This window comes from Vombatus ursinus, unplaced genomic scaffold (genome assembly GCF_900497805.2).
Source record: "Vombatus ursinus unplaced genomic scaffold, bare-nosed wombat genome assembly UNPS02005459.1, whole genome shotgun sequence".
Taxonomy (NCBI): Eukaryota; Metazoa; Chordata; class Mammalia; order Diprotodontia; family Vombatidae; genus Vombatus; species Vombatus ursinus.
The window spans coordinates 5,787,255-5,800,615 of record NW_020945237.1 but is presented as its reverse complement, the minus strand read 5'-3'; the positions used below and the strand labels follow the sequence as shown (position 1 = coordinate 5,800,615).

General features: G+C 40.1%; 1 protein-coding gene across 7 annotated transcripts in view; it reads left to right on the top strand.

The window, feature by feature from the left end:
* Nucleotides 1-13,361, top strand: part of ADAM22 (ADAM metallopeptidase domain 22) — a 259,774-nt gene that overhangs the window by 188,769 nt on the left and 57,644 nt on the right. For all 7 annotated transcript variants that reach the window (XM_027847939.1, XM_027847941.1, XM_027847938.1 and 4 more), the window contains exons 16-20: nt 3,228-3,299; nt 3,530-3,622; nt 8,209-8,289; nt 10,895-10,945; nt 11,411-11,474. In XM_027847939.1, coding sequence (XP_027703740.1) covers nt 3,228-3,299; nt 3,530-3,622; nt 8,209-8,289; nt 10,895-10,945; nt 11,411-11,474 — 361 coding nt within the window. The remainder of the gene's footprint in view (nt 1-3,227; nt 3,300-3,529; nt 3,623-8,208; nt 8,290-10,894; nt 10,946-11,410; nt 11,475-13,361) is intronic.

Here is a 13,361-nt window from a genome sequence, read left to right as displayed (position 1 = left end):
ATGTACAAGGCCCAGGAATATGACTCTGAAGGTAGTAGAAATGATGACCTTGCCTTTGGAGCTTGGTGTTGTGTCTGTTTACTGTATTTACTCATCTATCGACAGGAGAGGACAGCAGTGACTAGGGTTGAAAAAATGTGGAAGCTGTTGGATTCTTCTCGTTGTGGTGGTGGTTTCAGTTGGACCTGTGATTTTACTGCTGTAGGGACTCTAAATAAGGAAATTCCTTCTGCCAATTTATCTTGGTATCTTCTTGGAAACTTAATGGCCTTAGAGAATTTTGTCAATTATTGGGCAAATAACCATGACTTAGCTTACAGCCTAAACTTGGGATATTAAGAATGGGAAGTGTATGGAATCATCTGCATAAGCTAAGGGGACGTTTCTGAATGAGGGGCCAAAGCCCTGGACCGGATATGGGAATGAATTCAAAGAAAATACCATGCAAAGGGCATTAGCTAGCTGAACTTTATACCAAGAGCTGAGAATCTCCTCTTAGAGACTGGCAAGAAGGCTCACTTTCTGAAAAATTTCCATCTTGGTTTTATATGGACAAATGTTGACACAGATTTAAATCGGGAAAACAACCTCACCTCAGTTTGCATTCTCAGATGCTTTTGTGTGTGCATGTGTGTGTGTTTTCTCAAAACATGTGGTTTTTAATATTTTCATTAAAAAATACAAATGAAATGAACTCTGTGAGGAGAACCAAACACAAGACTCAGGCAAAGGGGCCCAAGTAGATTCTCAGATCAAAGGTCGAGTGCATCCTTATTCAGATGACCTTGTTTTCTTCCTGGCCCCCCAAAACAAGCATTTCATTTCAACTCTCTCTGTTTCTGTCTCTCTCTCCCCCTCTCCTTTTCCTTCTCTCTCTCCTCTCTCCTCCTTCTTTTGTCTTTCTCTCCCTCCTTCTCTCTCTCTGTTTCCCTCTTTCTCTTCCCCCCCCTTTCTTTTTCTCTCTCTCTGTGCATCTCTGTGTGTGTGTGCGCGCACTCGCGTTTCCTTTCTCATTTGCTTCTACTGCCAAGGTTTTTCCTGGTGCCCAATAAACACATTTGGGCTTTACCTCCTCACAGGGTGGGTGTTGACGCATCCTCCAAGCTCTGTTATTATCCTTGCTCTGCCTTACAAGTACTTTACATCATCAAAACCATTCTTCTTATTACGAAATCAAAATCTCTTGAAGGCAATGAGTAAAGGACTTTCCATACCATGTACTTGGCTATAGCTTATTAAGTTCATAGAGAATGCTGTGGTCTCTGATTAGAGGCAAAAGTGGTACCAGTTATTCTCATCAGGCATTTTGGATACATTTATATGTTAAGCTTTGTCCGGGCTAATTGTGTGAATTAGATTTTCGGCCTCTGTAGCTCACAGCGGTATGTGGAACTGCCTAGTAATCGTTTCCTCTTTCATTCCATATGCCTTGCTAGGGAGTTTAGAAATTGTATCGCACTGGAGTACAGAACAGCCAACCCTTTCAAAAACCTCAGGGAGGTGAGGGGATATAATGAAAGGAAACCACTGCTGCTTTTAACACTGAAAAGAGGCCGAGGGCTTTTTATTGAAACAGCTTTTGTCCCGAGTCCAAAACAAGTGAACAAATGTATCTTTCATCGGAATTGCTTGCCATTCCAGGTTTTCAAAGCTGCCTCGCTTATGAGGGTCACTTTCAACCTGGAGTGGAAAGTAAGGGACAATTACTTCATTTGTGAAGGCAGCACTGGGAATGGGGTCTTTGTGGGTACAAGATTTTTAGATCTGGGTAGTTATGAAAGGCCATATGTGTACATCTGAATTCCTGTCGTCTCTTTAGTGTGTGTTGTATTCCTGGTTAATTAAAAAAAAAAGACTCTATTTTCAATTATAAAAATTTATTATTCACCAACTTTTCTTCCTGTCTCCATGTCAAAGAAAATAAAATAAAATAGGGTCAACAGAGTAAAAGTAAGCCAGTATTTTTAATAACAAAGTAATAATGGCAGAGATAGTGTGGCAGAATGGTATGATGAACTGGATGGAATGTAAGCAAGATTTCTTTCATTCTTGGTATTTCTATCTGTGGTGCAAAGAATTGATGCATAATACATGATGATTGATTGACCAGACATGTCATTTCCTGGTGAGGAAATTCCTCTACCAAGGCATGTTGGTATCTCAGCTGCCTGGGCCTCTGAGAGGTGGAGTAGCTTGCCCAGGGTCAGGCTGCCATCTTGGGTCAGAAGCAGGACTTTGAAGCCAGGTGTTCCTTTGCACCTGAGCCTGGCTTGCTAGGTACTACACCATGCTGGCATTTAATAGACATTTGTTCATTGATTGACCAGACCTGATTTCCAAGACCTCCTTTCACAAATTAAACAACCTGTCCTTATTTACCATTTCAGATCAAAGGTGGATCTCCTAAGTGGGTCAACTTGACAAACTCAAAACTCCCTCATGGAATTCTTTGTTTCTTTCAAAATTCTGTTCAAATGCCACTGGCCATTTGAAGTTTCCTCCCGAATTGTTGCTAATGCCCTCCCTGAAAAAAAAAATATATACATACATACATATATATGTATATATAGGACCTGGGAGATCATTTTATCTAGCTCCCTCATTTTATAGGGGACAAAATTAAGGTGTTAAGAATTGAAGAGGGGCAGCTAGGTGGTGCAGTGGATAGAGTACTGGCCCTGAAGTCAGGAGGACCTGAGTTCAAATCTGACCTCAGACCAAACACTTGACACTTACTAGCTGTGTGACCCTGGGCTAGTCACTTAACCCAAATTGTCTAAAAATAAAAAAAAAAAATTAAAAGATTTAAAAAAATTCGGGGCAGCAAGGTGGTGCAGTGGATAGAGCACCGGCCCTGAAGTCAGGAGGACCTGAGTTCAAATCTGGCCCAGATCAAACACTTGCCACTTACTAGTAGTGTGACGCTGGGCAAGCCACTTAACCCCAGTTGCCTAAAAACTAAAAAAACAAAACAAAACAAAAAAGAATTGAAGGGACATGCCTAAGATCCGTGGAAAATAAGGAGTGACAATAGGATTCAAATCCAGGGCATTGTACTCTGTATCAAGTGCTTTTCCCATTGCACTCCCACTTGAAAAAAAAAATCACAGTATGTATGTGTCATTGACAGATTCCATCTGTGCCAGACTCACCTTTATGATTATTGAATCTCATTTCCCCCTGGATCCCTACGAGAGATTGTTAATATTTGGGTTTCCCTCCTGCAGTTATTAGATCCTCCCGAGTGTGGCAATGGCTTCATTGAGACTGGAGAAGAGTGTGACTGTGGCACACTTGCAGTAAGTACTTGGTGGTGAGACATCCTTGAAATCCCCTGCCTTTCACACTAGGATAGTGGAAGCCCAAAGAAGCATAGAAAATGCTTAGCATAGATATGCACAGAGAAACTATTTGGATTTCTCATGGAAAGATGATAATTTGAGAGGGAGGAATAGAGTAAATTTAATTGAGGAATAAGATGCCTGTCTGACGCCGTGCATTGTGCTTTACAAATGTTTATGTTTCTTAGGAGTGTGCTCGGGAAGGAGCAGATTGCTGTAAGAAGTGTACCTTGACAGAAGACTCCCAATGCAGTGATGGTCTCTGCTGTAAAAAGTGCAAGGTATGAGAATACTAGCTCTTAGCCAATTGACAAGAGGTAACTAATTCACTCCAGATCATGAAGAAGATAGGAATAGTCTTCAATGGGGAACATGGGCATATTGTTTGAAATTAGGTCTTATTTGTCTCCCTGTTGTTAATAAATGGAAACCAGTATTCATTTAACCCTTCTTCCTTCCCTCTTTATCTCCTCCTTTCCTTTCCTTTGAAACCTGTTTCCAGATCCCAGCTCTATTGCTAACTTCTCTTTATGAACGTATCAAGTTATTTAACTTCTCATCACTCCCGTTTCCTCATTTGTAAAATAGTCTGTCCATTAATAAATATTCATTAAGCACCTACTATGTACCAGGCTCTGTGTTAAAGCACTGGGGATACAAAAAGAAGCAAAGACAGTCACTGTTCTCAGGAACTCATAATCTAATGGGGAAGATGACATGGAAACAGCTATGTACAAACAAGCTGTATACAAGAAAACCAGGAAATAATGAGCAGAGAGAAAGCACTAGAATTAAAAGGGGTTGGAAAAGGCTTCCTGTAGAAGATGGGATTTTTAAAGAAAGCCAGGGAAGCAGAGAAGCCAGACGGCAGAGATGAGGAGGGAGAACATTCCTGGCATGGAGGACAGTCCATGAAATGCCTAGAGCTAAGAGATGGAGTGTCTTCTTTATGGAACAGCAAAGAGGCTAGTGTCACTGAATTGAAGAGTAACATGGTGGAGAGTAAGGTGTAAGGAGACTGGAAAGGTAGAAAAGGGCTACTTTATGGAGGACTTTGAATGCCAGAGGATTTTTTATTTGATCCTAGAGGTAACAGGGAGCCAATGATGTTTATTGAATAGGGGAGTGGCACGGTTGGACCTGCACTTTAGGGAAATCACTTTGGCATCTGAATAAAGGATGGAGTAGGGAATGGATGTAGGGATGGAATGGAGTAGGGAAGAGATGAGACAGGCACTGTCACTTGTAACTATTACAATTGTCCAGACGTGAGGAGAGGAGGGCCAGCACCAGTGTGATGCTGGTATTAGAGGAGAGAAGTAAGGGTCTTGGCTGGGATGGCTTCAAAGGGCTCCTCTAATTCTACATCTATGAACCTGTGATTCTCTTTCTACAAGGCATTTTTTTAAAGCTTTCTGTGGGCTTAGCCCCATTTTAGGTGAAATGAAGGGTAAAAAAAGAAGCTTAAGACATAGGTGATTGAATATAAAATTTAGAGTTGGATTTTAGAGATCACCAACTCCAGCTATCTCATTTTGTAAATGAGGAAACTGAGGCCTAGAGTTTGGAAATGACCTAACCAAAAGGCACAGAAAGCAGAACTCATTTCAGACCAGTTCTTCATATTCCAAATTCAGGGCTTTCCCCACTAGACCACATTACTTTTTTTTTTTTCCACAGTGAAATTTTTCTCATCCTGTCAGTCTGAGAACCAAGTGCTCTAGACTCAGTAATTTTTGTCCTCTTTGCTATAATCTGTCTGTCTGCAAAGTGCATTTTGGGGATTTATTTTATTCACTTCTTTGATTTATGTAATCGTTCCTTTTGCAATAAAATCATTTCAAAGTCTGAGGACAGCAAAATATAAAAATACCCAAAAGAGATTAGAGAAATGGTCCCTGCCCCTTAGAGGGCTTTTAATTTCATTAGGGAGACAAGAAAAACACATAAAATGGCTAAATAGTAATGTAAGCCAGGCTATATGATGAAATGCCAAGTGAAAGATAATGCTTTGAAGTTCTAAGAAGTTCAAGGTCAGTGTGAACGAGGCTGATCAGGAAAAGGTAGGCTTGAAGGCTTCATCTCTAACAAATCTAAGGTTCTGGGCCCAAATCCTAAGAGAACCGTTGCTCAGCCTAACTTAGGAAAAGACTCTCACTCCTCTTTGAGTGCCAAATCATCTCATGCTTTTGTTTGTGTCCATGTTGTGTCCCTCAGTAGGATGGAAGGGCAAGCCTTCCCGACCTGAGCCCTTACCTCTTCCTCGATCACCATTCTGCCCCCTGAAGCCTCCTGCTAAGGTTAATTTGCTTGCCCTGTGACCGACAGCTCTTTTTTCATAAATTGTCAACTGTCCATGGTTTTGCATCTTTTTTATCTTGCTTCAGAACCTGGTACTGTACTGTCTACCCCTGGGATCATTTAATGAATAACCTTTGATTAACTGTCTGACCTGGTTTGAATTCATACCTTTGGGGCATTCCTTTAGGCAACTTTTGAGGACTAATGGAAATAGTCGGGTTTTTTTGTCTGCCAATAAAACAGTAGAGATCCTCAGGTCCCTTCACATGCCCTACAAAGCCGAGAGATTTGGCTAGATGTGTCCCTTCCTAGGATTTGGGCTCCTTCTAAGGCCTCTTTCCACCACTCGAAAGAGGTAGAAACACATTCCAGTCAGAAATATGGCCATCAGTGTATTTTCTGGAGATTGCAGTCCGTGTACACTTGCCTATACATCACTGAGCGAGGCTCGGGAAGCCAGGGACCATCTCCAACTTGATTCCTTTTTCACTGCATGATCCGGGCCCTGTTAGGGCAATTTTCCTTGCTTTAATCATCCCAGCTACAAAGCAAGTTGTTTATTGTTGTTTTTTAAATTTGCTTCTTTGATTTACAGAATTGTGGTGGTAGTGATAAAATCATTTCAGGGCTCAAGAGCAGCAGAACATAAAAAAATACACCAAACAGGGGAGCAGCAGTAACTTTCCCATAAAAACCTGTTATAAAATGACTTTGAAAATGTATTAAAGTCACAGCTGGCCCCATGCTCTGCTGTCAGCAAACAAGGGCTCTGTGGAAGACAGGGTGGCAGAGGGGAAAAAAACACTAGCTTTAAAGTCAGAAGATCTGTGTTCAAATCCCACCTTTGATGGTTAACTGTGACCTTGGGCAAGGCCCTTAAACTCTCTGGGCCTCAGTTTCTCCAACTGTAAAGTGATGAGGTTAAACTAGATTGCCTCTGGGGTCCTTTCTGTATTTAGAGCCTATGATCATATCCACAAATATGTAATGAGGAAGGAGCGAGCCTTAAGAACTAAGTAGATCAGGGTAGGCTTCACCTGAATGAGTCTTGAAAGGAGATGAAGATTCTGTGAGAGGAGATGAGCCAGCTTATATTCCAGGCATGAAATACAGCTTGTGTGAATGTGTGGAGGGCATGTTTATATAGTTCTTTTAGGTTTACAAAACGCTTTCTTCACAAGTAATATCTGAGAAGGCAGCTGCTAGAGCAATGGATGGAGCACCAAACTTGAACTCAGATCCAGCCTCAGACACTTACTAGTTAGGTAAGTCACTTAACCTCTGTTTGCCTCAGTTTCTTTAACTGTAAAATGGGGATAATAAATAGCACCTGCCTCTCAGGCTTGTTGTGATGATCAAATGAGAGAATATTTGTTAAAAAAAAAAAACTCTTAGCATGGTACCTCGCACATAGTAGGCACTATGTAAATTCTTATTCTTTCCTCTCTCATTAATTTGTCCCTATTTTTCAGGTAAGGAAATTGACAATCAAAGAGGCTCAGTGGCTTTGCCCAGGGTCACAAGGCTAATAAGTACCAGAGCAAGGACTCAAACCTGGGTTCTATATAGAATGGCATCTCAGAGTTGGAAGAAACTTAATTTCCACCCAAATCCAACCTATGATTAAAGCAGGAGCCCTCTCCCCAACATCCCCAACAAGTGGTTGATTATCCAGCCTCCACTTGAAGACCTTGAGAATTTACTACCTACTAGGGCTGCCTTTTGTACAGTCCATATTTTGAGCTGGAATTAACTTCTCCATGGCTTCCAACCATTGGGTTTAGTTCTGATCTTGGCCCAAGAAAAATAAATAGAATCCTTCTTCCACTTGATACCCCTATAAGATGCTTCAAGACAGCTATCTTGTCCCCATTAGTCTTCTCTAGGCTAAATTTTCCCAGGTACTTCAACCACTACTGGTTGATAGGCATTGATTCACTTTTCTCTGTGTGCTTTGCAGTTTGTTAATTTCCTTTATGAGGTTCCTAGAAGAGAAGGGAACAAGCATTTATTAAGCACCTACTATATGTCAGGCATTGTGCTGAGCATTTTACAACCATCTCATTTGGTCTTCACAATAGCCCTTAGAGGTAGGTGCTATTATTATCCCTATTTTACAGCTGAGGAAATTGAGGCAAACAGAGATTGCCAGGGTCATGTAACTAGTAAGTGTCTGAGGACATATTTGAACTTAGGTCTTCCTGACTCCAGGCTCAGCATTCTATCCATAAATTCGTAACCTGTCCTAACCATATCCATGGTTAAACTCTGAACCACCCTTGACCATCAGATCCCCCTGAAATGCTTGTGTTATAGGTGAAGAACTCTTAGTTACAGTTAAAAAATACATAAATACCTCATAGAGCCTGCAAAAGAAAATTCAGTATTTGCCCCTAAAATTCTCTGACTTTCACAGAGCTTCATAATAATAGCAAAAAGCACTTGTCTCCAAAGAGTAATTAAGGCAGCTCCATTTTGATATTTGAGATAAAGCTGTTCAACTATTCTACCAGCATTTGCATTTAATGTTTACAGGGGTTTTTAGCCTTTTCTTTTCTTCTTTTAGTTTCAGCCTATGGGAACTGTATGCCGGGAGGCAGTGAATGATTGTGATATTCAGGAGACATGTACAGGGAACTCCAGCCAGGTAATTTTCTTGATTAGCAGCTTTCTCCAAATCTGAAAAAAAAAAAGGAAAAGAGAGAGAGACAGACAGACAGAGACAGAGAGAGAAGAAGAAGAAGGAGGAGGAGGAGGAGGAGGAGGAGGAGGAGTGGCACCTGGACAAGGTCTTGTATGGTTCCCTTCATGGCACTGATCCCCCAGAAAAATGTAAACCACGGGCACTCTCATGTTCCTCTCTCCTGTGACATCTAATTCCATCTATTTTTAGTCATTCCTCAGCAATCTTGGTTTCAGCTAACAGCCTAGGCAAGAGGAGAAGCTGCTTGCCACTTGGTTGTAAAACTAAGGCTGTGTTCATGCCTTAAAGCGTCTTTTTAAAGTAAAGAAGTATACCTATGGATTTACTTACACATCCTTGATGGGGGAAAAAATAGGAAGGACTATATTTTGTCTTATAATCCTTTGAAGTGGAAAGTCTACAGAAAACATACTCCCATAATGCATCTCTAGTCTGAAGAGGTGTTCCTATCTCTGACATTGACATGAACATGGTTTCTTCTGATAAAGCCCATTTATTGACTGGTCTTGAATTTAAAATAACTCAGTTAAAGACAGACTGTGATAATGTACGGGGGTGAATCTATAAATTTCAACATGAGCAGTGTCTTTGCTTTAGGGGAAGAGGAATTTGGTAAGACTACATTTACTTAAGTCATTTAAGGATTTTATTATTAAGGGATATGACATCCTATGAGATTAAGATTAAATGTCTTGCCTATTTAATATTCTCTCTAAGATATGTATTTGTAAAAATGTCTTGGTCATTTATTTACTATTTTTCTACTTCAGATAATACATTATACCTTGAAAAAAATGAATGTGTGAAATATTATTTTCCTTTTGTCAATCAATCAATAAGAATGTATTAAATAACTATTATGTACTTGGTGCTGGGAATACAAAGACAAAAAAGAAATACTTCCTACCCTCAAGGAGTTTATATTCTATCAGGGGAGAAAGCATATATTTTTATATAGGTATATGCAAAATAAATAGAGTAATTTTGGTTGGGATCAGGAAAGGCATTAGTAGCAAGGATCAGGAAAGACCTCATGCAGATGGTTGCATCTGACCTGAGATTTGATCTTCTCAAGTCACCTACATCCATTAATGATACACTCAGTAAGTCTTAGAAAGTAAGAGTAAAACAGTTGGTATTACGTTCCACTGGTTATATCCATGACCCTGAAAACAAGGACAAAACTTATATTCTTTTTCTCTCCATCTCTCCTCTGTCTTTCTCTTCTCTCTGTGTGTCTCTCCATTTCTTTTTCCCTCTCTATAAATATATATAATCATATATTTATAATAATTGTGCATTTGATATTTTTACATTATGTATTTTGTATTTATGTGGTAATAGAAAGAATAATTAAAATTAAATAATATTTATGTGTATATGTAAACATACATATATACACATGTATACATATACATATAAGGATGGATGGATGGATGCATGATGAATAGATAGATGGAGAGAGTGGCAGGACAACATACAAGCTGCCCTAACGAATGTCTAAAATAGATGCCTCCTGATTGCATTTTGCATGTAGGGACTGGCATAAATCCCACAACTATGAAAAGGGAGCTCTTGCTCCATCCTTCTCTTCTTTTTGCCAGTTGTTTGGATGCAGATGCTGTTCCTGCCATGGCCAGGGGCACTCATATGGGGCTCCACATGTGGCTAGATGCTGCCAGCTGTCAGTGCCCTCCATGCCCATCTGTCCAGTTATCTGTTTGCACTGATGTGTGTCTGAATGTGCTTTGCCCTTGTTTTCAGGGTCATCTGATGAAGTGAGTGAACTTAAAGAGATTTTTTTTTACTATTACCTTCTCTTCCTTTATTGTATATCATTAAAGGATTGAAGTCAGGAGTCCTCAACCTGAGGTCCATGGATCCCCAATGGCTTACATGGATAGATTTCAGGGCATCTGTGAACTTAGATAGGAAAACATTTATAGATTTATTTTTGCTAAGCTTTGGTTTGCATTGTAACACCAAATACTACATGTATTTAAAAACTTTCTTCTGAAAAGGGGTTCATGGGCTTCCCCAGACTGCTACTGGGGTCTGTACCACACAAGAAGTTAAGAACTCCCAATTTAAGTACATGATGGTAGTGGCCACTTTGACCACCTTTTACATCTTGGGCAGTCAGGTTTTTCAGTAGTGGCCACATAATTGGAAATCCATATATCTTCAGATTGTGTGCATAGAAATATGTCATTAATTAAATGCATCTGTAATTACAATTACTAATTGATTCAAGCCCTCTAGCTTGGCACCTGGCTCTATCACTTATAATGTGGTAGCATTGGATAGGTGATTAGGTCTTACTACTTTACTAGTTTATGTGTGCTAGCTAGCTAGGTAAAAACATTTTTTTTTTTTGTTGAAAATCTCAGGTGGGTCACACCCCAGGGTCAGTTGGGCTGTTTTTGACTTAAGGGTTCTGTAATATTGACCACCTAGTCCTTTAAATTAAAACAGCTTCAAGGTTGTTTTCCAAATTATCATTTCTTGCCTTGTATTGTGTTGACATGGTTGTTTTCTTCTTTCCTAGTGTGCCCCAAATATCCATAAAATGGATGGATATTCATGTGATAATTTTCAGGTAGGCAACTCAGTTCTTATATTTGATTCATTTGGGTGCCCTGGAATGAAGGAAATATTGACATCAATCAAAATATCAGCATTATTTTAAACACTTTGCGAACAACTCGGGAGAATTAAACCCTTACATATTTCTTTTTTAAAATTTTATTTATTTTATTTTTAATTTGTGGAATAAAACAAGCATTTCCACATATAATTTTTAAAAAGATGATTGCACATGAAATTGCAAATTTATTATGTATAACTTAATGTTCCTTTTAAATATATAACAAAGTTAACATGTAAATGTCTTTTTTTCCTTTTTTCTTCCCTCCCCTCCCCCTGCCCTAAAGATGAATATAAAGCCCTTATATATTCTTAAAGAACATTTCTCCATTATATTTTCTTTAGTTGTTAAATTACTCCCTATATCCAAAAAGTGTGGGAAGTTTCTGTGCAATCATTTTCATGTTATGTGTTTTAGGGCATTTGCTTTGGAGGAAGATGTAAAACCAGGGACAGACAGTGCAAGTACATCTGGGGGCAAAGTAAGTAAATGTGATTTCTGATCCATGGGGTTCTCATGGGCACGAGACACACAGGCTAAATGGGCACATTCCCTCTGTACCCCTGCAGAAGACCCTGTGGATCTCAAGGCCATGACTGGAGGTTGCCATGAGAGGAGTCCCTGTCACATCACTTGTCCCAGAATCCATTTCATTGACAAGTCTGTTTCCTTTCATGTATTAGCTTGCTCTCCCAGACTTACATTGCAAAAAAAAAAGCAATGAGTTCATAGTGCAAGTATTTCCTGCCTTGTTGTCAAGGCCAACCCTCCACACCTTCAGAGACAGTCTCCATCAGTTGGCTGTGGCCAGAAATGATCATCCCCAAATCACTAACCCTCTGGAGAGGAACCTTCTTGCACTTAGCTATGTGGGACTCATGGTGAAAACCAGTCTGTTACCTGACCTGTACCCAACGCATTTCTGGCTTGTCAGGACTTGCCCAAACTGGTGCTCTCCTGGCGTCATTTTAGAGAACTTTGCGCTCACAGTGTGACCATTTGCACGCCATTTAGCTTCTCTAAGACTTGGGTTGATAAGGAGTGTGGCATAGCATAAGAAATGTTGAAACTGGAGTCGAAGGACGTGGATTCATAGCCTGGATTGGCCACTTAAGCCTTATGTGACCTTAGGCTGGTCATCCCCACCCCATTCCCTGGGCCTTTGTTTCTTCATTTGTAGAGTGAGGAAGTTGAGCTAGATGGTCGAGAAGGTCGTTTCCAGCTCTACCTTCAATGGCCATTTGTCCTTCATATGACAGCTTTTCAAATAATTGAAGAAAGCTCTTCAGCTATTTCTTCTCCAGGCTAGACATGTGTGTGTATGTGTGTGTGTGTCTTCTCTGTATGTGTGTGTGTGTGTGTGTGTGTGTGTGTGTGAGAGAGAGAGAGAGAGAGAGAGGAGGGAGAGAGAGGAAGCAGAGAGAGAGAGAGAGAAGGAGGGAGGGAGGCAGAGAGAGAGAGAGAGAGAGATTTATTAGCCCTTCACCGTCTTGGTTGACTTCCTCTGCCGCCATGATTATCATACCTTACCTATTAGGTTTACATAGTGCTTTCCTTGCAGACACGTGCATTTCACTCCCAGGTATGTGAGGTTTTCAGAAGTGAAAATGTGTCTCTTATGCTGAGACCACAAAATGAAAAAATCTTAAGATCTATTTATGTTATTTTAAATGCTCTGTTTTAGAAGAGGTTCTAGCTGTGTCTCACTTGATGGCAGCTTAACCCTACTAGCTAGATGGTACAGTGGATAGAGTGCTGGGCCTGGAGTCAGGAAGTTGCATCTTCATGAGTTCAAATCTGGCCTCAGACACTAGATGTGTGACCTTGGGCAAGTCACTTAAAAAGCTGTTTGCCTCAATTTCCTCATCTGTAAAAGAAGCGAGAAAGAAATGGGAAACCACTTCAGTATCTTTGCCACGAAAACCACAAATGGGGTCATGAAGAGTCAGACATGACTGAAAACAACTGAACAAAAACCAACCTTAACAATAGGCAAAGAACCCAGAAGGAAATCAGCTTAAGTATCGTGCTTGTCATCCTATATCCCTTGAATTGACAGTAATGTCACAGTATTCCATCCCCACTAGGGGCAAGATTAATAAATATCTTACATTTTACTAGGTTCTTAACAGATTTTAGTAGTAGGGGTAAGAGGAAAGCCTGGTAACTTGATGACACAGTAAATACACTGCTGGACTTGGCATCAAGAAGACCTAAGTTCAAGGCCTTTTTGAGTTCAGATATATTGGCTACATGACCCTTGACAAGTCTTTTAAGTTTTCTCAACCTCAGTTTCCCCATATGTAAAATGGGGATAATAATGATGACTATCTCATAGGATCATTGTAGGGATCAAGTAAGATACATA